Source organism: Desmodus rotundus, unplaced genomic scaffold (assembly GCF_022682495.2).
Source record: "Desmodus rotundus isolate HL8 unplaced genomic scaffold, HLdesRot8A.1 manual_scaffold_54, whole genome shotgun sequence".
NCBI lineage: Eukaryota > Metazoa > Chordata > Mammalia > Chiroptera > Phyllostomidae > Desmodus > Desmodus rotundus.
Genome location: NW_026527632.1, coordinates 389,767 through 414,269, shown reverse-complemented (window position 1 = coordinate 414,269; position 24,503 = coordinate 389,767). Strand labels below are relative to the sequence as shown.

Here is a 24,503-nt window from a genome sequence, read left to right as displayed (position 1 = left end):
TAGGAATAAAAACATAGTAACATTAATTATTATCACAGTGGAATCACATAAATATTTTCTTCTCAAAATATCTTATACTGTCAATACAAAATAGAATACACTGTAATTACACATATAGAAATATCCATCCCCTTGATACTCTGAAGCAAATAAAAGTCCTTATCTGAGTTTTTAAAAATTAGATTATTCTGTATAAGTATTGATTTATAGTAATACCTAAAAACTGTTGTTGACCTTCCTTCTGTGGATTCAGTGATATTTTAAAATATTTTAATTGAATATGTTCAATTCATATTCAATTAAAAACTTTTGCAAATTATTTACATCTTTAAAGTCACTCTAAGGCCTAAGTTGTTTGGGCTTTTGTGAAGTGTATAATGTGGACAAGTCTTTCATCCTTAATTATGAATATAGAATTCTTCCCCAATGTGCAATCCCTGATATTGAGTGAGGTTGTAGGTCCATCCATAAGGTGTTGCACATTCTTTACTTTTAAGGTTTCTCTCTAGTGTGAATTTTCATGTGTTGAATAAGCTATGAATGCTGAATAAAGTCTTTTTACCTTCTTCACAATTGTATTGTTTTTCTTTAGTGTGAATTCTGATGTTTAGTAAGGTTTACATCCTGGGTAAAGCTTTGGCCACATCATTTTTATTTGTTAGTCTTCTATGAAGTATTAATGGTCAAATATTGAGAAAACTATGATTGAGGATAAAAACTTGGGAACATGTGTTATACTTATAAAGCTTATTTTTCTGATGAGTGAGGCTTGAACAAAGGCTAAATATCTTGCCAAATTATTTACATTATTATTATTACTCTCCAGCACAAATTCTGCAATGTTGAACAAGTTTTGGGAACAGGTTAAAGGCTTTGCCACATTCTCTACATTTGTAAGGTTTCTCTCCAGTGTGAATTCACTCCTGCTGGGTAAGATACCACTGCTGATTAAAGGCTCTGGCACATACAGTGTATAAATTTTCTGATGTTTGTGTAAGAGGCCAGTGGTAATTAAAGGCTTTGCCACATTCTTTATATTTGTAAGGCTTCTGTTGAGAATGAATTACCTAATTTGTAGTAAGATTCACTCTCAAGCAAAAGTTTTACCACACTCCTTACAACTGTAAGGTTTCTCTCCAGAATGAACTCTCTGATGTACAATAAGTTTTGAACGCTGGGTAAAGGCTTTGTCACATTTTCTACATTTATAAGGCTTCTCTCCAGTATGAATTCTATGATGTTCTGTAAGGGTTGAGGAAGCTCTAAAGGCTTTGCCACATTCTGTACATTTGTAAGGTTTCTCTCCAGTATGAATTCTTTCATGTCGAGTAAGACACCACCGCTGATTAAAGGCTTTGTCACACTTCCTACACTTAAAAGGCTTCTCTCCAGTATGAATTCTCTGATGTTCAGAAAGGGTTGAGGATGCACTAAAGCCTTTGCCACATTCTATACATTTGTAAGGTTTCTCTCCAGTATGAATTTTCTCATGTCGAATAAGACACCATTGCTGATTAAAGGCTTTGGCACATACACTACATATATAAGGCTTCTCTCCAATGTGAATTTTTTGATGGTGAGTAAGTTCTGAGTGATAGATAAAGGATCTACCACATTCTCTACATTTGTAACGTTTCTCCCCAGTATGAACTCTTCTCTCGTGTTCAGTAAGATATGAATGCCTTTTGAAGTCTTTCCCACATTCTCTACATTTGTAAGGCTTCTCTCGAGAATGCGTTATTTGATGTTTAGTAAGGTACGAATACCACAAAAAGGCTTTTCCACACTCCTTACATCTGTAAGGTTTCTCTCCACTATGAATAATCTGATGATGAATAAGTTTTGAGGAGCATTTAAAGGCTTTGCCACATTGTCCATATTTGTAAGGCTTTTGTCCAGTATGGTTTCTCTGATGGGCAGTAAGGGTTGAGGACTGGCTGAAGCCTTTGCCATGTTCTCTGCATTCATAAGGCTTCTCTCCAGTACGAATTCTCTTATGTTGAGTAAGTGCTGAACACTGGCTAAAAGTTTTGCCACATTCTCTATATTTATAAAACTTCTCTCCAGTATGAATTCTCTGATGTTCAGTAAAGTCTGGGGACTGGATAGAGGCTTTGCTACATTCTCCACATCTGTATGGTTTCTCTCCTGTGTGAATTCTCTGATGTTTAGTAGGCTCTGAGTGGCAGATAAAGGCTTTGCCACATTCTAAACATTTATAAGACTTTGCTCCAGTATGAATTCTCTGATATTTAGTAAGTTTGGAAGATGGGCAAAAGCCTTTGCCACATTCCCTGCATTTGTAAGGCTTCTCCCCAGTATGAATTATCTGATGTATAGTAAGACCCGAAGGCCAATTAAATGTTTTACCACATTCTTTACACTTGTAAAGTTTACCACTAGTATGCCTTTTCTTATGTTTATTTAGATTGAATATTTGACTGAAGACTCTCCCGTACTGATTACATTTGTAAGCTTCCTCCCCAGAATGAATATTGTCTTGTTCAGTATGATTTGAAGATTGCTTCAAAGATTTGACATATTTACTTTGTTTGTCTTTTCTACTACAATAGAAATAATCTGATGAGTATTGTGCTTTGACTTTTGGTGAAAGACTTTACAGTGGTTCTCTGGAAGCTGAGTTCTCTTATGTTTATTAGGATTGGACTCTTGGTTAAAGTGTTTCCAACATTCATTGAACTGATAACTTCTGTCTCCATTATATGTACTCTGGTAACATTGAAGATAGAAAGGGCTTTAGTGACAGCTATAATTCGATTAAACATGTACACTTATTTCCAAATAACTATTCTTTGATACCTATTAAACCATGGTGGTTGTATTAAAAAACACTCCATGTTTATAAAAATTACAGATATTGGAATACAAAAACATTTAATGATGGAAAAATAATGATTTACTGATAAAGGCATTGCCAATTTCATCACATTTTAATTTTATATGTGCACTATAAATCTCTAAATTTTAGGCATGACTGACAAAGTTTAATCCTATCCTACATTTTAAACAATACAAATGGTCTCATACCATGGATTATATGAGTTTCAAGATTTCCCATATTTTCCTTTCCAAGAATATACATCTTTAGAATATTTTTTTTCAGTCTTCACACAGAAACTTACTGATCTGCAAATGTAACTGACTTAATGTGAGGTTTTCCAAATATGTAATATCTTTGACTTCTTTAGGTAGCAATAATTTTATTATGAATAACTGTCCCAGTTTAGTTCTGTTCATATTAACATCCTTTCTTCTTGTCACACTATTCCTGAAATTCAAAGGCCTGCATTAAGTGTACATTATCAAAGCCACACCTTCCATATCTTACCAGTATTACTTTAGAGAATAAATCTTCTATTCTTGGCTCTTGTAACAAGGCCTGGTTGTCTTCAGATGACATAGCTGAAAGAAAGGAAATCAGTTTTCATAGTATGACATTCAGGTGATTGCACTTAGAACTTACCAGCAATTATACACAAAATTACATTTCTAAGTATTCCAAAAGCAAGTGAAGAGTTCAAAGCAAGCCCACAAAAGGTACAATGAAAAAAAATCACACCAACGTGAGACAAAAACTTGGTTATAATTGCCAACAATACTGCTCAACCCCCATGGCACACACTGGCAATATTGTAAGGAAACTCCCAATTCCCAATTTCTTCTCTGGAGAAAGATAATGGTACATTGTGTTCAGTGTTCTCACTGTTTTGCAGCTTCTTGAAGAATGTGTATCTGTTTTGCACCACACAAAGAGCTAAAAGAATGGCAGTACATGGTGAACACATTGTAGTAGCAACTAAAAATAATGAGTAATTGTTCAAACACCATATCTCTATAAGACTGAAGACAGATATCAAGAAGAGAAAGACACCATGGGATGGATCTGAGGAAGAAACAGAAAACATTTTAAACTTGGAACTTGCACAAAAGAACAAAGAACATGCATCCCCACCACAGGTGATTGTTATTTGTTTATTCCCATAGAACACAAGTTCATAAAGCCTGGTTATTTACAATTTGAACCTCAACAAAGATATCAAGACAAAGAAAAACAGAAAGATAGTGTCCAATCAGAAAAACAATATAAATCTACAGAAATTCATACTGCATTAATAAAAAATATATTAATTACCCCCCAAAAGAATTGAAAATAACCATATTAAAAAAGATGCTCAACTATAATGACAACTAAAATGACAACTATATAATATCAAAAAAACTGTGCATAACCAAAATGAAAGTGCAAAGAGAGAAAATGTAAAATTAAACCAAACAGAAATGGAAAGCTGAAAAACAGTATCAAAATTTTAAAATACAGTAGACTCATCACGAAAGATGTGACCAATTTGAAGATTCAAACAGCTTGTATAGACTTCATTAAAAATTTCAATACAAGGAAGCCAACAAAAATATGGAAAAGTGAAGAGAGCCTAAGGGACTTATGGGAAACCAACAAATTGACCACTTTGCACATTAAGTGGACCCCATAAAGACAGAACAATGAAATGGAGTACATAACTTATATGCAAAATTAATAGCTTAAGATTCTGACATTTGTAGAAAGAGACATACAAATTCAAACAGCTCACTGAATGCTAAATAGAATAAATGTAAAAATGTCAATAGGAAGACATAAGGAAATATTACAAATCCCAGACAACTCTCCTAAAAGCTTAAAAAAAACATTTGACATGGGAAAGACAGCTCCTCTAAGATTATCAGTGGCTTTCTCAGCAGAAACCTTATGAAAAAGAAGAGCATGAAATAAAATACGAAACCAATAAAAGAACAAAAACTATCAAGCAAGACTACTGTATCTCACAAAACAACAATGGAGAAAGAAAAACTTTTCCAGCTCAAAAACACTGAAAACTCACCACTGAATCTTCCCAATGAAAACTGAGTAAGAAAATACTTCCAGATGTAATTAAAAATTTCTAAACAACACTAAAACATATGAACATATAAAGATTTGTTGTACATATAAATGTATACACCAGTACAAAAATGCATAGTGGTGTAATCATGAAACACAAATCACTTTGACTTCTCCTATAGAACTTTAAAAATAAAAGCAATAAGATCTTAAATCTATGTTATAAATACACAGCATAAAAATATAATGTGATATCAATAACGTGAGTGAGTATAGGGGTGGAGATGACAAATAATAGGGTTTTTTTTTAAGACTTTATTTTTAGAGAGAGGGGAAAGGAAGGAGAAAGAGAGGGAGAGAAACATCAATGTGTCATTGCATCTCGCATGCCCCACTACTGGGGACCTGGACTGCAACCCAGGGATGAGCCCTGAGTGGGAATCAAACCAGCTACCCTTTGGTTCGCAGGCCCCCGCTCAATCCACTGAGCTACACAAGCCAGGGCAAGCAATAGAGTTTTTGTATGTAATTGAACAATCAGTTTAGAGCATGATGTTATAACTTTAAAGTACCTCCATGGTAACAACAAAAATGGAAAAGAAATAAAATGGTCTGTTAATAGGTGACAGAATTGTGTATTAGAAATCTGATGAAAGAATGCATGATAATAAATCAGATGGAATTTTTATTTAAAAAAAATCACAGATTCCGTGTTTCTAAAATGAAAGAACAAATCAAATTTCTCAAAAAAAAGCACATAAAACCATGAAGTTAGTTGTGTTCGTTACTGTAAACAAATATTAATATAAAAACAAATTAAGAATGTAATTACTTGAACAATAACATAATGGACAATAAAATACTTAGGTATTTACTTAATGAAGGAGATGCACAACTTGTATGATAAAAACTATAAAATATTGCTGAGTATAATTAAAGAACTCAATAAATGAACTACCCATGCCATGATCTTATATTGGAATGCTAATAGTATAAGCTGTCAGTAGTACCAAAGGTGATCTAAACATCCAAAGCATTTCTATCAAAATCCCGATAACACTTTTGGCAAAAAAATTGGAAAGTTCATCCTAAAATTAATATGGAATGTCACAGGATACCAGGTAATCAAAACAATCATGGAAAGAAAGTGTAAAGTTATAGGCACTATGCTTTCAGATTTTAAACCATATTCCAAGCTGCTGTTATCAAAAAGTGTAATACAGGCATTAATACAGAGATAAATAATGAAGCATAGTGGACGTGGAGCCTGCATACAACTTCTCCTGGCCAAGGTCAAATGACTTTCAACAAGCCTTGTACCACAATATAAGAAAAGGATATTATCATAAATCAATAGTAATGATTAGAAATAATAAATCAGAAGACATGACACCTATCTCCAGGGTTCCTGGGGTTTCTGCACCAAATTCCAGGATTTCAACCTCTTCCTTCATAAACTCTCTACATGAAACCTAAAGAAAAAAAAAAAACTGAAAAAAAAAAGGTCTAACATACAATTCCTCAGCATTGTGCACAGATATTCCCAGGTCCCCACGCAATGGAAGAGGAACCAGACCATGGCAGCCCCCACAGACGAAGGTGGGGTCTTTGCCCCCACATCTAATGTGATGGTGGAGGTCTCCAGAGCAGAGCAGAATCCTGAGAGGATATAGGAGCAAGGGACATTTTGCAGATGAGCTGTCCCTATTTCTATGACAGCAACAGAAACAAACCTGGGCTTCTCAAAATCTTTGCCACTGAAGCACAGCTTCCCAAATCACACTTTAGGGTCTAGCTTCCTTTGTGGCCTTTGGATCTCTCACCTCTGTCACCAGCTTCCCCACTCCCACCTACCTGGGTGGGCACATGTCTTTTTTCCCATGACATCCCAGCACTCCTTTATTTTCTCCAAAAAGGTGACCAGGACTGGCTTAGAGACAACAAGACCTGTTTATCAGAAATAAGAACATGAGTTTTGATAGAGATTCTCCAATTTCCAATCCAGTTTGTGCTCAGGTGAGAAGACATGGTCTATTAGAATATTCTAGAAAATATTCTAGATATTATTATGATATTAATACATATTAACAGATATTAATATTTAGAATATTTTCCAAAATATTGTTTTTGTTAGCACATTAATTATTCTAGACAACATGTAACGTCTTCAGAAAATAGGATTCTATTTCACATATACACAAAGCTTTTTTTTTTTATTGTTGAGTGACAGTTGTCCCAATTTACCCCCAAGCTTTTCTTTTCTACACCAGAAAATCCCCATTTCTTCCTTGAGAGCAGGGATCTAAAAGTTTACCGTACAAGGAGACGTTCTTCTCATGAAAGAAACAAAACCCTGTGGGTGGAGCAGGAACTCTGAAAGGAAGTCATCCTCACCCAGGGAGACCAGGTTCCTGTAGTTCTCCATCATCACATCCATGTACAATTTCTGCTGAGCTGGGTCCAGGCATTCCCACTCCTCCTGAGAGAAATCTACAGCCACATCCCTGAAGGTCAATGATCTCTGAAAAAAAAAGACATTTACCAAGGGGCCACCAACAGAATTCATAATGTAACCCAACTTGAAAACAGTGTTAGGAGAAGTGGTTTTGACCTAGGAGAGTATCCTGAATCATCCAGTAAGATCACTGTGACCCAGTAATATTCTCTAATGTATTTTCTAACACTGAGAAATGAGAATGACACATGTCCACAAATGCACTGCAGAGACAGTACTTTTCAGGAAAATGGACTTTAAAATGAAGGCATCGCCCTGACCACTGTGGCTCAGTTGGCTGGGTGTCATTCTGCAAAGCAAAAGGTTGCTGGTTCAATTCTTGGTCAGGGCACATGCCTAGGTTGCAGGTTCGGTCTCCAGTTGGGAGGCATGTGAGAGGCAACCCATCAATGCTTATCTCCCTCTATTTCTCCCTCCCCTCTTTTCTCTAAAAGGTAAAAATGAAAAAAATGAAAAAAAAATAGAATGAAGGCATCAACACAGGCACATGGATTTCTAAGAGTTATTAATTCTATCATTCAGAATCAATTGTGTATATTTTTCAGGTGGAGAAAACATGGTAAATTGGAAGTATAAGGAGTTCAAGTTTAACACAGACAACAAAGAACTGTAGTGTTTTTATCAAGATTTTATTTATTTTTAGAGAGAGAGGAAGGGAAGGAGAAAGAGAGGGAGAGAAACATCAATGTGCCATTGCCTCTTGCACACCCCCCTGCTAGGGACCTGGCCCGCAACCCAGGCATGTGCCCTGACTGGGAATCAAACCTGTGACCCTTTGGTTCACAGGCCAGCGCTCAATCCACTGAGCAACACTGGCCAGGGTTTTTTTTTTTCTTTTAAGATTTTATTTATTTTGAGAGAGAGGGGAAGGGAAGAACTGTAGTTTTATAAAAATGCAGATTCTGATTCAGGAGTTCTAAAGATGTGTTTCCACATCTTTAACAAGCTCACTTTTTACTAATGATGCCAATGTCTCTGGTCCACATGCCATACTTCTGAATAGCATGAAAAGGAAAATACAGAAATTCATAGATGACTTTGAGCTGAAAGTTTCATAGCATTTACAGTTCTCATAAAATAGGAAGCATAGCAACCACAATCCTTTTTGATAATGTCTTATATACTAGATATCATTCCAAGAGTTTTATATATATTAACTTTTAATACACATAAGTGATCTGAGAAAAAAGATTGTTTTTTATCTGTTGTAAGAATATTTTGTGAAACTTCCAGTACAGTAGATCTTGAGTTTTAATTCAAACTCTAGAATTTCTCAAAAAGAACACAGGCCAATACGCACAAAGAACTGTCATGAACATTCGCGGCAGTTTCTGTAACTGAGAAAGAAGACTAACAGAAACATCCTAAGCAGGTAAGGAGAAAGGAGAAAGAATAGCTCAAATAATGTTAACACTTTTTGCACATAGGCATACATATGGAAACTATGAGCACGTTAACAGTGACAGGGAATAGAATTTTTGATTCTACAAATCTCATCAATCTTTTTGTGGATGATATCCTGTGTTTTATAAACACAATTGGGAGAGGAACACACAGTAACACAGAATAAGTTACAGCTATTGTTTCTCAGTCTTTCATTTCTTTGAAAATCTTTGTGTACCATTTTTGGTGAGCTATATCTTAGAATTTTTACTGACTTGAACATACATTAATAATATGATTCTTGTAAATTTTCATGAAAATACAAAAAGAGATAAAGTGAAGTATGTCTGTAACATGTCTGTGGAATGTTAAAATTTACAGGAACTTACAATTTTTAACCTGATTGGTTAAAGCCTCCCCATCAACGGCCAATAATCTCTAGGAAATTAAAAGTAGGGTCTTCAGCCCTGATCAGATAGCTCAGTTGGATCTGGGTTCAACCTCCAGTCAGGATACATAGAAGACTCAACCAATGAATGCGTAAGTGGAACAACGAATCAATGTTTCTCTCTCTCTCCCCCTTCCTCTCCCTCTAAAGTTATACATAAATAAGGAAATCATAATCTAAATATGATCACCAAAAAGTCATTAGTTTTTTACAAATCTAAGTACACACATACCTTCTATGTTCTGTAACTCTATAATGCATTTCAATAGTAAGTCCTTCTGACCAATCTGGTGAGCAAGTCCCTTCTAACTATTCTTCTTTGTCAGAACTTTCTAAGCTAACCTGACCAGTAAAATTTGCATTTTCTTACCCCTGCTCTACAGAGCTCATGAGGTAGCCACATGAATATAAAACCCACATGTCCCTTCATTGATACTCGGGCCTCTGGGTCCATCCCAACAGGGATGTGGAACATGGGTACCTTCCCAGGCTAATCTGTCACAGAGGGGATGTGTTCTGTAGTTGAGGGTCATTAATTAAAGGTGGGAATTCTTCATGACCTTGGGAAGGCTGGAAAAGAGAATGTACAGAAGCCACTGGACAAAGAAGAAAAGTGGACAAAATGCTAACCTAGACAATCACAAAAAGAAAAGAATAATTAACTGAAAACATCACTTGGAAAAAACATCACAACTAGAGGATTAAAGGTTGCAGATTCTAAATCCACTGATGTTAAAAGGAAAAGCAGACATAGCCTCTGATCTAGTCGTATCTTTTACCTGAGAAGCAGACATGTTGTCCTGGTCCTGGTCCTGCTCTGGGTTGTTTTCTCAGGGAACAATACGCTGACGAGTCAAGTCTGCATTTTGAGGATGTGCCTTCAAAGGCATCCACACAGTCCCTTCCTCCACTTCCACCACACTCACAGGCAGAAGGACCTGGAAAAGGCCACTCTTTCCTGTCCTTTGTCACAGAAGAGTCAGGAACAATAAGCTTCTACATGGAGACCACACTGGGAGTTTTTTCTTTCTGTTTTCAGGTGCTTTCTCCTTCCACAGACGTCCACAAACTCCTAAAGCAATGAGAACATGTGCTGCTCTCCTGAACCCTCAACCCCAACAGAGCACCCCATTATCAACTCTAAACAAAGCCTGCCCCACTCTAAAAATGCATTCAGGAGCCCTCCTGCTAATCCCTGGGCTCACCTGAGCATCACCTGGAGCACCTCATTAACAAAGATGCTCTATCCCGAACAGCTGACCAACTCCCTGGGGGAGCACACAGTTGATGTCATTTCTTAAAACTCAAGTGAACTCACAGGAACCTGGAGGGGGGCCATTTAAGTTTAATGAGCAGGAAGATCCCTTGGGGATCAGAGCCCCTCTCTAAGTTATGGTTCTGCAGGTCAGCAGTGAGGACCAGGAAATGGCATCTTTACCTAGCTCCTGTGAGGTGCCTGCATTGCTCCTCCAGAGCTGATTTCAGTAGCACTAGGCAACAGATATCAGACCCAGCACACCTGAGACATCTGGGCACTGGGAGGACTTGAGGCAAAAACTTCTAGAAGGCTAGGATCCCTGGTCAGATTCCCAGGGGCAGAACTTGTCCTGCAATGGGCATGGCCACATCTATGTCCACTGAGCAGGGGAACCAAAAGGAGAAATGGGCACAGATTAACCATTTGTGCTAGGAAGGAACAGCCGCCTTTGAAAATGATGCCATAAATGCAGACTTGATGATACACAGAGGAAATCATAATACGTGTTTAGTAATAAAGCAGCTTATAACTGAATTCAGAGATCAGCATTTTTTCCTTTGTTCTTTGTGTGTGTGTGAGTGCGTGAGTTTTATGAATTGTAAAGACAGAATTGTAGTACCTAGCTATAGGTTTACGATATATATTTTCTTCCATTTTTAAAAAGATTTTATTTTTAGAGAGAGGGGAAGGAAGAAGAGAGGGAAAAAAACATCAATGGGAGAGAGAATCATCAATCAGTTGCCTCTCCCACACCCCCAAATGGGGAACTGGCCCACAACTCAGGCCTCTGCCCTGACCAGGAATCGAACTGTGATCTTCAGGTTTGCAGGCAAGTGCTCAATCCACTGAGCCACACTGGCCAGAGCTTCTCCCATTTTTAAAATGCATTAATTAAGGTACATTTTTTAAAAGCCTAGTTTTCCAATATGCTTTCAGAGCTTTCAATCATTAAAATGTTCTCAAGTGTTTCATGCTCCTCATACCACTGTAGTTTAATTTTTAAACTTATTTTTTAGAGCAGTTTTAGGTTCAAAGGAAAATAGAGAGTAAAATCTTTGCCAAAGTAAATGTTTCTAATATAAAATATGGAGCCCTGGCCAGATACTCATTTGGCTGGAGTGTCATCCCAATGCCCAAGTTGGGAGTTCAATTCCCAGTCAGGGCATATACAAAAATCAAACAATGAATGTATAAAAAAGTGCAACAACAAATCTCTCTCACTCCCTCCTTGACCCTTCCTCTCTCTCTCCTTCCTCCTCCTCTCTCTCTGTTGCCCTCTCTAAAAATAAACACACAAATAACTGAACAAACACATGAATAAATAAAATATGGCAGAATCTTTTACAATAGAAATTTTATATATCCTAGTTTACTAAATTTAAGCTACAATTGCTCATACTTCTCACACTTCATTTATCCATCTTTCAAAGTCCACTGACAAAAATAAACCACCCTGGGTATTTTACTCAGAGAGAATGTTGAGGTAACACATGAGCCCAGCTGGAAGCTCCTTCTACCCCCAAGACTGGATGGTCAGTGGGAACGAGGTGGCACTACTGGAGCCCAGCAGACAAGACCATCATCTGAGCCATGATGTAGATGCCACCCAAGGCAAAGTAGGAAAGGGACAAGTCCCTGATCTCTTCTACCCTCCCCAGTCTCTGCCAGGACCTCCCTGGGCCTGTATCTGCCCAAATGAGAGTAGGCTGAGGGATGGCCCTCTGTCTACAGCAGAGCAGGTAACAGGTGGACAATGAGTCAGATAAATTACAACCAGGTGAGGGGCACAGATTCTGAGACAGAAAAACCACTGCCAAGTATATCATCCAGATGGAACACACAAAATATGAGACCAGGCATAAACATTCTCTCCAACACGGTCCCCATCTCTGTCCTACAGCAAAGTATCACGTATTCTCTGTCCTGGTAAATCCCAGGGCTATGTTACTTTCCACTACTCTGAAGTCAGGGTCTGCCTCAGGTGGCCTCTTGCCTCATAGTCTTCTCAAGAAACATAATCCCTCCATATGCCCAGGGTCTGCTTCTTTCTCCACTGTAGAATCACAAGTGAGGGCTTCCCAAAGACTGGACCACAGGATTTACATTGACAAGTCATAGTAAAATAAAGTACACTCTTTAAAAATAGCTTCCTTCATAAATGAAATTGCTGTCCTGAGAGAGTTCTGCACCGCCACATTCACTGCAGCATCAGTCACAAAAGCCAAGACAAGGATACAACCTAAGTGTCTACCAGCAGACAAAGAATGGGGCATATAGGTAATTAAGTATCTTTACCTATAAATATAAGTGCCAGATTTTACATTTCCATATACATACAGAGTGGGACAAAAATAGGCTTGCAGTTGTTTGTATAAAGAAATATGCAGGTTGTGATTATTGACATAGCTTATTTAACTCTGTTTTGCTTACTCCCAACTGTAAACCTACATTTGCCCCACCCTGAATGGAATTATACACACATACACAATTTCATGTATATGTATATGGAATAGTATATATATGGGATAGTATATATATAAATATCTCCATATACGAAATACTATATATATGGAATACTGTATACATAGTATAGAATAGAATATAGTATATATAGTATACTACTGAGTACTATGTGTAAATATATACAATATTATTGAGCAATAAAAAGAAGGAAATCCTGCTGTTTGCAGCACCTGAAAGGACCTTGGGGGCACTATGCTAAGTGAAGTCAGGCAGGTAAAGACACATGCTACGTGACCTCACTTGTGCATAAAATCTAAAAAAAACAATCTCAGAAAGAGTGATAGGATTGCAGGTTGCCTGACTGGGATGAGGGGGAAGGTGAGGGTGGTGACAGTGGCCAAAAGGCACAAATAAATGTCCACTTGTAAGATAAGGAGCTCCCAACATTACTATACTGTACTGAACCGTACCCCCCCTTATCCTTGGTTTCACTGTCCCTGGCTTCAGTTATACGCTGCCAACTGAGGTCTGAAATGTTAAATGGAAAATTTCAGAAATTAACAGTTCAAAAGATATTTTGAGAGAGAGGCAATATTCAGAGTACTATAGTTACAGTATATTGTTATACTAATTATTATTAGTTATTAGTTATTACTTTATTATTAGTCATTATTGTTAATTTTCCACTGTGCCTAATTTACAAAGAAACCTTAAACTTATTTAATGTTATATATGTCACTTATATCGCAATTAAAATGAGAAAAATATTTTTAAATCTTAGTAAAACTTAAAAATAAAAAGCTGAAAAATAAAAACTAATTAGTAAAAAAATAATGATCACTCCCTTCAGATACTTCCATCATAAAGTCAAAAACAAAGATAAAAATTAAGTGTACACTTTATTTTCTCCATATATGAGAACCGTTAACCAAGGGGTACTCCACCCTTGACAAGAGAGGAAACTGTCTGGGATTTGGAACAGATAGATTTTATTGAAGCACAATTTACAAGCGTGTTTACCTATGAAAATAGGAGCCAGATTTTAAATTTTAATCAAAATGTAACCAACAGTGAAGTAAATTATATTATAATAAACATATTTCATGAATAGTGCATGAATGTCTTAGTTTTATTAAATGCTTTAAAATGTAACTTTTTACATTTACAAATTTAAATAAAATGCATTTCTAAGTACCCTTAAAAATCTTCCAAATTTGTCAACCTTTTCCCACTTTTATATCATCCATTTCATATCCCTCCATTGGGTAGGGCAGGGGCACAGCAAAACACTTTGATGCATATTCTAGAAGCTTGTCCAGATTTAGGTGTTCATATATCATATATAACTGGTATGTCTTAAATTTTTACATCTCATAAATAATTAATCCTACATTTAAAAGTCACACAAAACTAGATTGTTGCACAAAATTCTTTTTCAATACTTAGTCACCTATGACTCCATTCTTTTTTATGTTTTCCAAATGACCCACAAATGTTTTATTGTTGTTCTTGTTACTGTTTTACTGATACAAAATCTTTTACTAAAAATTTATTCTTTATTTTTAGAGGAGAAGGGAGGGAGAAAGAAGAGAAACATCACTGTGTGGCTGCTTTTTTTTTTTTTTTTTTGATAACTCCATTGTTAATGAAAACACTTTATTTTGTTTTTTTGGTTTTTTGAATATATTTATTAATTATGCTATTACAGTTGTCCCATTCCCTCCCCACTCCACTCCATCCTGCCCACCCCCTCCCTCCCACATTCCCCCCTATAGTTCATGTCCATGGGTCATACTTATAAGTTCTTTGGCTTCTACATTTCCTACACTATTCTTACCCTCCCCCTGTCTATTTTCCACCTATCATCTATGCTACTTGTTCTCTGTACCTTTCCCCCCCTCTCCTCCTCCCACTCCCCTATTGACAACCCTCCATGTGATCTCCTTCTCTATGGTTCTGTTCCTGTTCTAGTTGTTTGCCTAGTTTGCTCTTGTTTTTGTTTTAGGTGTGGTCGTTAATAACTGTGAGTTTGCTGTCATTTTTACTGTTCATATTTTTTATCTTCTTTTTCTTAGGTAAGTCCCTTTAACATTTCATATAATAAGGGCTTGGTGATGATGAACTTCTTTAACTTGACCTTATCTGAGAAGCACTTTATCTTCCCTTCCATTCTAAATGATAGCTTTGTTGGATACAGTAATCTTGGATGTAGGTCCTTGCATTTAATCTTGGGTAATGTAATGATGATGTGCCTTGTTGTGTTCCTCCTTGGGTCCAGCTTCTTTGGGGCTCTCTGAGCTTCCTGGACTTCCTGGAAGTCTATTTCCTTTGCCAGATTAGGGAAGTTCTCCTTCATTATTTGTTCAAATAAGTTTTCAATTTTTTGTTCTTCCTCTTCTCCTTCTGGCACCCCTATAATTCGGATGTTGGAACGTTTCGAGATGTCCTGGAGGTTCCTAAGCCTCTCCTCATTTTTCTGAGTTCTTGTTTCTTCATTCTTTTCTGGTTGGATGTTTCTTTCTTCCTTCTGGTCCACACCATTGATTTGAGTCCCAGTTTCCTTCGCATCACTATTGGTTCCCTGTACATTTTCCTTTGTTTCTCTTAGCATAGCCTTCATTTTTTCATCTGGTTTTCGAATAGATTCAACCAATTCTGTGAGCATCTTGATAACCAGTGTTTTGAACTGTGCATCTGATAGGTTGGCTATCTCTTCCTCGCTTAGTTGTATTTTTTCAGGAGCTTTGAAGTGTTCTGTCATTTGGGCCTTTTTTTTTTTTTTTCTTGGCGTGTCTGTTACTTTAAGGGGAGGAGCCTTAGGTGTTCCCCAGGGCGGAGTAACGCTGGTCGCTGGGCTGTGATGGTGTATGTGGGGGAGGGGCCGAGAGGGAGCAATGGCCCCTGCCTCACTCTCCTCCGGATTTCAATCTTTCACTCTGCTACCCACAATCAAACTGGGCCCCTCTGGTGCTGGTTCCCGAGTGGGTGGGCCTGTGCACACTCTAGGCCCCTGTGGGTCTCTCCAACCACCTCTCCCGTGAGGCTGGGAGTCTCTCCTGCTGCTGCCCCAACCCCCACGGGCGTTTTCAATCAGAGGTTTGAGGCTTTATTTCCCCGAGCTGTAGCCCTGGGTTGCATGGTCTGCTTCGCTCCCAGCGTTCGCCCGGTTTATCTATACACGAATGTGGGGCCTCGGGGTGCTACCCACTGCTCAGCCTGCCCCGCTCTCCGCCACTGAGTCCGGCCTCTCGGTTCATCTGTGCGCCAATGTGGGGCCTCAGGGTCCGCTAGTGGTCAGACTGCCTGCACCAATCGTCCCACACTCCGCCAGTCTCAGTCCTGCCACAGCCACTCGAGTCCTCTCCACCCCGGTGCCCGTCTCCGCCCCTCCTACCGGTCTGGATGAATGTTTATTTTGTATTTCCTTGGTGTCGGACCCCCTTGCCGTTGGATTTTCTGTCAGTTCTGGTTGTGCGAGGAGGCGCAGTGTGTCTACCTACGCCGCCATCTTGGTTCTCAGTGTGGCTGCTTCTTGAGCACCCCCTACGGAGGGGGGGGGGGGGGGACCTGGCTCAGCAACCCAGGCATGTGCCCTGACTGGGAACTGAACCAGTGACCTTTTGATTCACAGGCCGGTGCTCAGTCCACTGAGTCACACCAGCCAGGACTGTGATAAGAATTCTTAAAAGATCTACCCTTTCAATGAAATTTTAGGTGCACATTATAATAATGTTAACTATAGGCACACTGTTATACAGCTGATCCCTGGAACTTACTCATCTTCTAACTTAAAATTTGTACCCTCTGCACAGCAACTCCCCTTTTCCCGTCCCCTCAGCCTCTGGCAACAACAATCTAATCTTTGCTCCTGTGAGTTTGACTGTTGGATCGTTGGATTTCTAAACATGGATTTATACATGAAAAATACTTATATGGCCCTGGCCACTGTGGCTCAGTTGGTTGAGTGTCCGCTCACAAAGGGAAAGGTTGCTAGTTCAATTTCCCGTAGGGCACAAGCCTGGGTTGTGCATTCGGCCCCTGGTCAGGAAGCAAACAAGAGATTCTGATTAATGTTTCTCTCTTACATCAATATTTCTCACCCTCTCTTTCTCCCTCCCTTTCCCTCTCTCTAAAATTTAATAAATAAAATATTTAAAAAATACTTTTTATTACCCATAAGTCTAAAAATCTTTAAAAGTAATAGTCATGTTAATTAATTTACAGGGAGGAAATGTGATTAGATTAACATAGATAAGTCCCAAATTTTGATAGCATCCAACATAATCATTATGAAAGTACTGAAAAACCAAGTTACTGGAACACTGCACATTCACTATGATAAACCCTTATGGCTAACATGGATCTTCATGGTGCAATTTATGCTGTTATTGCTTTATCATCCATTTGTTCATTTATTCAATTATTTGATTTATTTAAATTAAATTATTATTTAATGAGCACTAAATAGTAGGTTCAGCCAATATATTAGACAGATGAGAGTCCTGTCTCCCCACCGAGCTCACACAGAGAAATAAACAAATTGATAGACAAGAATGAGAAACATCTAATTATAAAATAAAATGCAACCTTCCTCTGTGCCTGACACTGTTCCAAGCTCTTTCACTCATGTAATTTTTGTGACAACCTTAGGAGGTAGGCATAATGACTGTCCCATTAGAGGAGAGACTGAGGCACAGAGGGCTGGCAGCCCGCCCAAGGTCACACAGCCAGCACCAGGAAGCATTTCTTTCCTTCTCTGGCCAGGCCCCTGTCCTCAGACATTCAGCCTCCTCTCTGACCTCAGATTCCTCCACCCTGCTGTCTTCAAAGGGTCCTGGGGCCCTGGGGGCCACAGCCCTGACAGCTGCTCTAGCCCATTGGCTGCTTCTGCTGCTGCTAGCTGGTGTCTGCACTGGGGAAAAAAGATGAGAGGATGCCCTAACCTAGGGAGCGGGTGAGCCAGCAGGTGCTGGGCAGAGGTACGGGGAAAGGCTGAGGAGGGTGGCCAGAGGCCCCATTCACCCAACTGTGGCTAACCCTAGACTTTGCTGGGGGGATGCGTGGCATGGGAGCCATGAAGGGTTTGAGCAGAGGAGGGGGAGGGTTAACTCTGGATGCAGGAAGACCCTTCTGGGGAGTAAAGGGATCAGACTGGAAGAGACTGGAGACCTAAGAAGAAGCTGGGTGAGGGTTCAGAGGAAGAGGACAAGGCTCAGCCAGGCTGAGACCATAGGGATGGAGCAGAGGAGAGGGTCAGAGTCAGGAGTCAGGGATCAGAAGGGACAGGGCTGGAGACTGACAGGGGTGGTAAAAAGGGCCTTGTTTGTGGCCCACTGCCTGGGTGGACAGTGGGGAATCTGGAGGAGGAGGGAGATTAGGCAAAGAGAGAACTCAGTGGGAACCTGTGGGCGTGAGGGGCTCCCACTCAGATATTTGGATGCAGAAGTCTGCAAGCCTGGAGACAGTGGTCTCCTAGAGCAAGGGAGGGCATGGCCTGTGCAAAGTCTTCCAGAAGTAAAAAAGCTCAGGGTGTTCCAGTACCTTCTGCTAGCCTAGGGCCAGTTGGGTAGGAGTTTCAAAATTCCACACATGCCACGCAAGGGAGTTGAGACTGCCTGCCCAGAGCAGCAGCAAGAAATGGGGCACGTGTTCTGGAGGAAAGAACCTGGGACCAGGTGTGGAGATAGGAGAGCAGGTAGGCAAGGGAGGAAGAAGGGAGGCTTCACTGGATTCTGGATGAACCCAGAGGGATCTAACAGAAAGATTTTGCAGTAATCACCTCAGTGACACAGGCCTTGTGCCAAGGCTTTTCACAAATTCACTTACTTGAGAAGCAGGTGTCATTATTATCCCCTTTTCACAGGGGCTGAAATCAAGGCACAGAGAGGTAAATAATTTGCCAAAAAGTCACATAGCTCATAATCACAAAATAAAGATCTGACTCTAGGGAGTTCCGATATCTGTGCCTTTCACTTTTGTGCCTCAGTTTCCTTATCTGTACAAAAGTTGCTGATAACAGTCCTCCCATCACAGAGTTGTTTGTTTGTTGCCAGGTTACATGAAGAGGCACAAGCATTTCCTTCCTCTTTTCCAGGAAATCATAACATTTTATTTAAAAATATAAAATGATGAACATGCATTTTGATGCTGAACAATTTGAAAAAAGGTTAACTATGGAGATACACTAATCAAATCACTTCACCATGAATAGATGAGCTCTGTGGGAACCAAGTTCCAGGTTGCTCCAGTCTGTTCTTCAATATTTATAGAAAATGAATAAGAGGGGACAGCTCCTTTGTGGCTCAGTCACTAATTCAACAAATCACATAAAGGGAAGGAAAAGGCTGCAAAACATTAGACAAACTCATGAAACTAGGTTCTGACTATTAAGATCATTGACATCCTTACCACATGCACAGTGCAATAGCCTGATATTATTCACTAAGTACCAATGGATGTTGCAACATATGGTAAACAGCAGAAAGGGTGCAGGGCTCAGAATCTAAATTAGACACAACATATTTAACATGGAAAACGATTTGGGGTTTTTTTTTTATTGATGACTTCTAAAGTTAGAGTTTTTAAAAAGTTGAGACTACCTCGTATTTAAGAAAGAACAGTAAGAACTGTTCTTATATGAGATGTCACAAAGCTTGTTTCAGAAGTCAATGATGATTTACAAAAAAAAAAAAGATTTAACCAACTAAAATCTATTTCAATATGTTTTTATAAGATATACTAAATGTGAGAGACATAAAAATGAATTCATTGGAGAGAAAAAAGAAGACCCAGCATTTTCAGTATTCCTTGAAAGAATCATGGGATGACAGACTCAGTCACTTCTTGTCCCAGGTCACCTGCCTCTTGCCATCCCAGGAAATGAGAAGGGACCCACTACTGACAGACAACTGTCTCCCCTCTGAGTAAGGGTTGTAAAAGGAAGCTATCTGGTGATGCAAATACTTATAAAACGAACAAACCTTGTATACGAAAGTTCTGCAATTCCAATTCAACTCTGTTTACCAGGAACAATTCAGCAAAACCCGGTATCTCAGAGATTAATCATCCACATCCCATCAGCTCACCATTCTTCCACATCCGGTTCCACTTCTTTTCCTGCTACTTATATTTCTGTGTATGGATTTTTGTCTCTTCCCTGTTTCTCTAAACTGTTGTCCTTACAGTGTTTCCCCTTCCACCTCCCCTGCTTTTTCTCCCCTTTTCTCTGTTCCTGTCTCTACACCTGTTCTGAGAACCTCATGGAACCTATTTCACCTTCACTTGCACTTTCTCCCTGATCTTTCTGATTGCTCCCATCTGCATACACCTCTGAGTCTGTCTCCACGCGTCCCATGCCTGTGCCCCCTCTGTGGCCCCTGTTACAGTCTTTCCTGTCACCCCCAGCGGGCTTATTCAGTGCTGTTTCTCCCTCTGATCCGTCACCCCCAAACCCCCTTTCTGTCCCTGTTCTCGCTCCCCCGACTCGACTCTTCTCCTCAGAACCACTCCCTACGCCTGAAGGGCCTCACCCTCTGCTGCCCCCACGTCAGCTCCCCTCGTCTCTCTGGGGCTCCCCCGTCTGCTCCGCATTTCTCCCCCGTCTTCCTCCTCAGGCTCCTTTCCCCCCTTACCTTTTCACTCCTGCGTGGCGACCCCGTCCTTCCCATATCCCCTTTGTTGCTGTCTCTTAGGGCCCCTCACCGACATCTTCACCCCCTCACGCGTCCGTCTCTCTCATTCCGTCTTCAGATCCCCTCACAGGTTCGTTCCGCCGCTTTCCGGCCGCCCCTTGGCCGTCACCGCTTCCTCAAAGCCCCTCCCCGCGTGGGGCAGGTCACTTCTGGGGACACCATGTTCTCCGGTCCTAAGTCCCAGCCCCTGGAAAATGTGCTCTTCCTGGGGCTGGGGTCTCATTAAAGGTGCGGCAGGTGGGGAGGGTCTGCAGATCCCCAGGGCGGGGTGCAGTCCGGGCTCCAGAGGCCATGAGCTGCGAGGAGGGGGGAGGGGCGCAAAAGGTTTGACTGCATCTCCCGATACTTTTAAACAGAGCGGGGTGCAAGGGCTGCCCAGGGGACACCTTTAAGCAGATAAACCACGTGGCAGGCGGAGCCCCAAGGCCCGAAGGCGAGAGACCACGGGCCGGACGGCCTCACAGTTTTCCGGAAAGGAACGCTGACCGTCCGCCCGGCAGCAAAGCGGTCAGGGCACCAACGTGGCCACGGTTAGAGTATCTCGAGGGGACGCCGGACTCACCGCTGTAGGAAGTGCACGTTCGGGGGTTTCAACGCCTGTAGTGACCGTCAGACTTTATGCGTGTAGAAATGTGAACTGAGACGCTCAGGTTTGCACCAGCAATACTGAAGCCAGAAAGGCCAGCGTACCTTGCCATACTCCACAGCCACTTCCGGGTCTGTAAGAATCTGCGGGTGCGCGCTGCCTGAAAGGCCGGATCAGGGGTGTGTCCTGGGCCCACCATTCCAGCCTGGAGGAGGCGTGAATTATGGCCGGGCCAGACTCCAGACGGCGGGAAGGTGGGGCGGAGTGATGTAGGGGCGGGGCCTGGATTTAGCTTTGCACTCAGGGGGTCTCTTATTTTCTCAATTTTGGAACCTGTTCTATTTCTTTCCTGACAAGTGGAGCTGAGCGCCTTTCTGCGTGCTTTAAGTTGATGTTCCAAATAGTTTAAGGTAAAAGCTTAGAGTTGTGTGCGCCATGTTATGTTGAAAGCTGAGATGTCTATTTTTAACAGGTGTAAACTTTTTGCGAAGATGGGACAAAGGTTGGATCCAGAAATGACTATCACGTGCAATTTGAATTTAATCCATTGCAGCGTTATTTACAATAGCCAAGATCTGGAAGCAGCCCGTGTCTATTAGTAAGTGGATTAGTGAATAAAAAGGCTGTGGTTGGCTGAAAAGTCTGTTACAGCTTTTCCATACAATGGCTCCAGTAGTGCTTAGTTGTCTTAACTTCATGTGAAACAATTTTGGTAGATTGTATTGACAGTTGTGATACCAGTGTGCATTTTTTAAAAAGTATCAAAATTGGCGAATTTTTGTGCAGCCATTTTAATAATGAAGATGACAGGAGACACGCAACATTTTCATTCTATTACGGCTTTATTATTTCAAGAAAGGTGAAAACGCAACTGAAATGCAAAAAGACTTGTGCGGTGTATTGAGAAGGTGCTGTGACTGATGGAAGATGTTTTAGCCCCTGTCAGTGTGGTTCAGTGGTTTCAGTGGTTGGAGCATTGTCCCATAACCAAAAGGTTCCAGGTTTGATTCCCAGTCGGACCATGTGCCTAGGTTGCGGGTTCATCCCTCAACCTAGGATGTGATCCCAAGTGACCCTGGTCCAGACATGTACAATTCCTGGTCCTGGCACTGATCCCCAGTGTGGATGCACATGGAGACAACCAATCCATGCTTCTCTCTCATCCATGTTTGTCTCTCTCCCTTCTTCTCTCTCTCTGTCTCAAAAAGCTAAAGAAAAGTCCTTGGGTGAGGATTTTTAAAAAATGTTTTAGCAGCACTCCTCTCTACCCATTAGAAGCCAATAGCGGGAGATAGCCGACATACTCAAAATATCCAAATCAATGAAGTTACTGGTGAAAATGGAAAACATGTGTTTTATTTTACAGAAAAACTAAACAGGCTTTTGGGCCTACCCAATACTACTCCATAATAAAAGAGGGAGAGGAGAGGGAGAGGCCTGAAGAGGAAGAGCAATCAGGGCAGTGTGGCTCATCCTGGCCCCACCCGTCTTGTCGCCTGTGCAAGCTCCAGGACCAAGGGCCTAGGGCAGCCAACTTCAGCTCCCACAGAGGCTCAGGCTTGCAGAGCAAGCACAGCCTGCAGTGGGGGATGATCAGTAACTGCTCCTCACAAAATAGAGCCATGCTTTCATTTGATTCTCCCCACTGCAACTTCATAGAGGTGGAGTCAACCTCTAGGTGGAGAAGCCAGGACTTAATGGGATCACAGGGCCAGTGGGCCTTTCCAGGTGTCCCATGTCTGAAGCACTTCTCAAGTGAGAGCTGATAGGTTAAAAGGGCTATGTGATCTCAGACCACATAAGGAGGGAATTTCTTCAAAAGCAAGACAAGCCATAAAGAAACCTTGAGCTATACTCAGCAGACTAATTATTAGTAATCTGTTAGTTGTTTTGGAACTATTGTTTTCCTAATAGATATAATATGTAATTATATAACATATATTCTATTTATATAAGTATTACATACTTATCCTAAAATATGAATAAAACAATTATGTCGGTTGTTTTTAACCACTAAACACAGATTTCCCACTAAAAACTAAGATTTTCAACATAAAAGATAGAAGTAAAAAATGACACTGAACAGGTCTGGGGTAAGGCATTTTGCATTTCTAACAAGCACCCAGGGGATGCTAAGCTGTTGATCCAAAGACTACATCCGTGTCAAGATTCATGAGTTCATAAGAGATGATGGTTTGTAGACTTCTTTCATTTGGTGTTTTTGTCTGGTCTTAGTGTCAGGGTAATGCGGCCTCAGAATGAGTCAGGAAGTGTATCTTCCCCTTCTGCTTCTCGGAAGAGTTTGTGAAGAATCAGTATTCTTTGGAGTGTCCTTTTGGTGTATCTGCCCCACAATGAAGAGTTGTCTTAGACTACACATTAAATGCATCGTGACACGTAATCACAAAAAAGTCTCGTAATGTTTTAAGTAATTTATGATTTTGTGTTGGGCTGCATTCACAGCCATCCTGGGCTGCATGTGGCCCACGGGCCGCAGGTTGGACACTCCTGCTTTGATAGAATTTAGTGAAGTCATCTGGGCCTGGGATTTTCTGTGGACAGTTTTTTGATTAATTCAATATATTCCTAACACACGAATACTCCTGCTGTGATTTCTATTCCATGTAAGAGAGTAAAACTCTCAACAGCAATCTAAGTCAAGCTTTGTCATTATAGCGGCTCAGGTTGAGTTCAGGTTTTGCCCCCAATGACTCATTAAAAAGCCTACAAGGATTTCCACATTTTGCATCACGGCTAAGAGATCAGGACCTTGTTTCCTACAGTGCTTTCCCTTATTTAGCTTGTAGGGCCAGCTTCCCTCCTTGGCTGGGCCCTAGGAGGATCTTAAGCTTCCAAAGAATTTTTATGTCTGGATTTGTGAAGTTGTGAACTGGTCAGTCTGCAAGACCCCCACACCACACACCCAACACATTGGGTCTGTTCCCCCTTCTGGAAAACACAGCTGCACAGGGGACTACAGGGAGTGCTGGGAGACTTCCTCCAGGTAGGAGGGGCAATAACAGGGCATGTGGTAAGCCTGCAGATGTTTTGATTAGATGGGAGGATTGGAGGGACAGGGCCTTCCTTCCTGACACTCCTTGAGGGTTTGAAAAGGAGTAGTGTTAAGTCCACCACCTCAATCCCTCTGTCCTCTCTCCTTGGCCACAACCCTAGCTGAGGCCCTGACCTCACTCTTCAGGACTGTCACCCCCGCTACCTCCCTGGTCCCCTGGCCTTGCTTGACCCCAGAAGGATCTTCCCA

General features: G+C 40.7%; 1 protein-coding gene across 1 annotated transcript; it reads right to left on the bottom strand.

The window, feature by feature from the left end:
• On the bottom strand, window positions 1–21,528 carry LOC112304922 (zinc finger protein 93). The gene is given in 8 exon segments (XM_053917947.2): window positions 1–1,096; window positions 1,099–2,547; window positions 2,550–2,730; window positions 3,350–3,423; window positions 6,752–6,844; window positions 7,292–7,418; window positions 10,023–10,315; window positions 20,596–21,528. Coding segments are annotated over 7 exon segments (2,118 nt in total). The 5' UTR covers window positions 10,038–10,315; window positions 20,596–21,528; the 3' UTR covers window positions 1–917.
• Window positions 21,529–24,503: the final 2,975 nt, after the last annotated feature.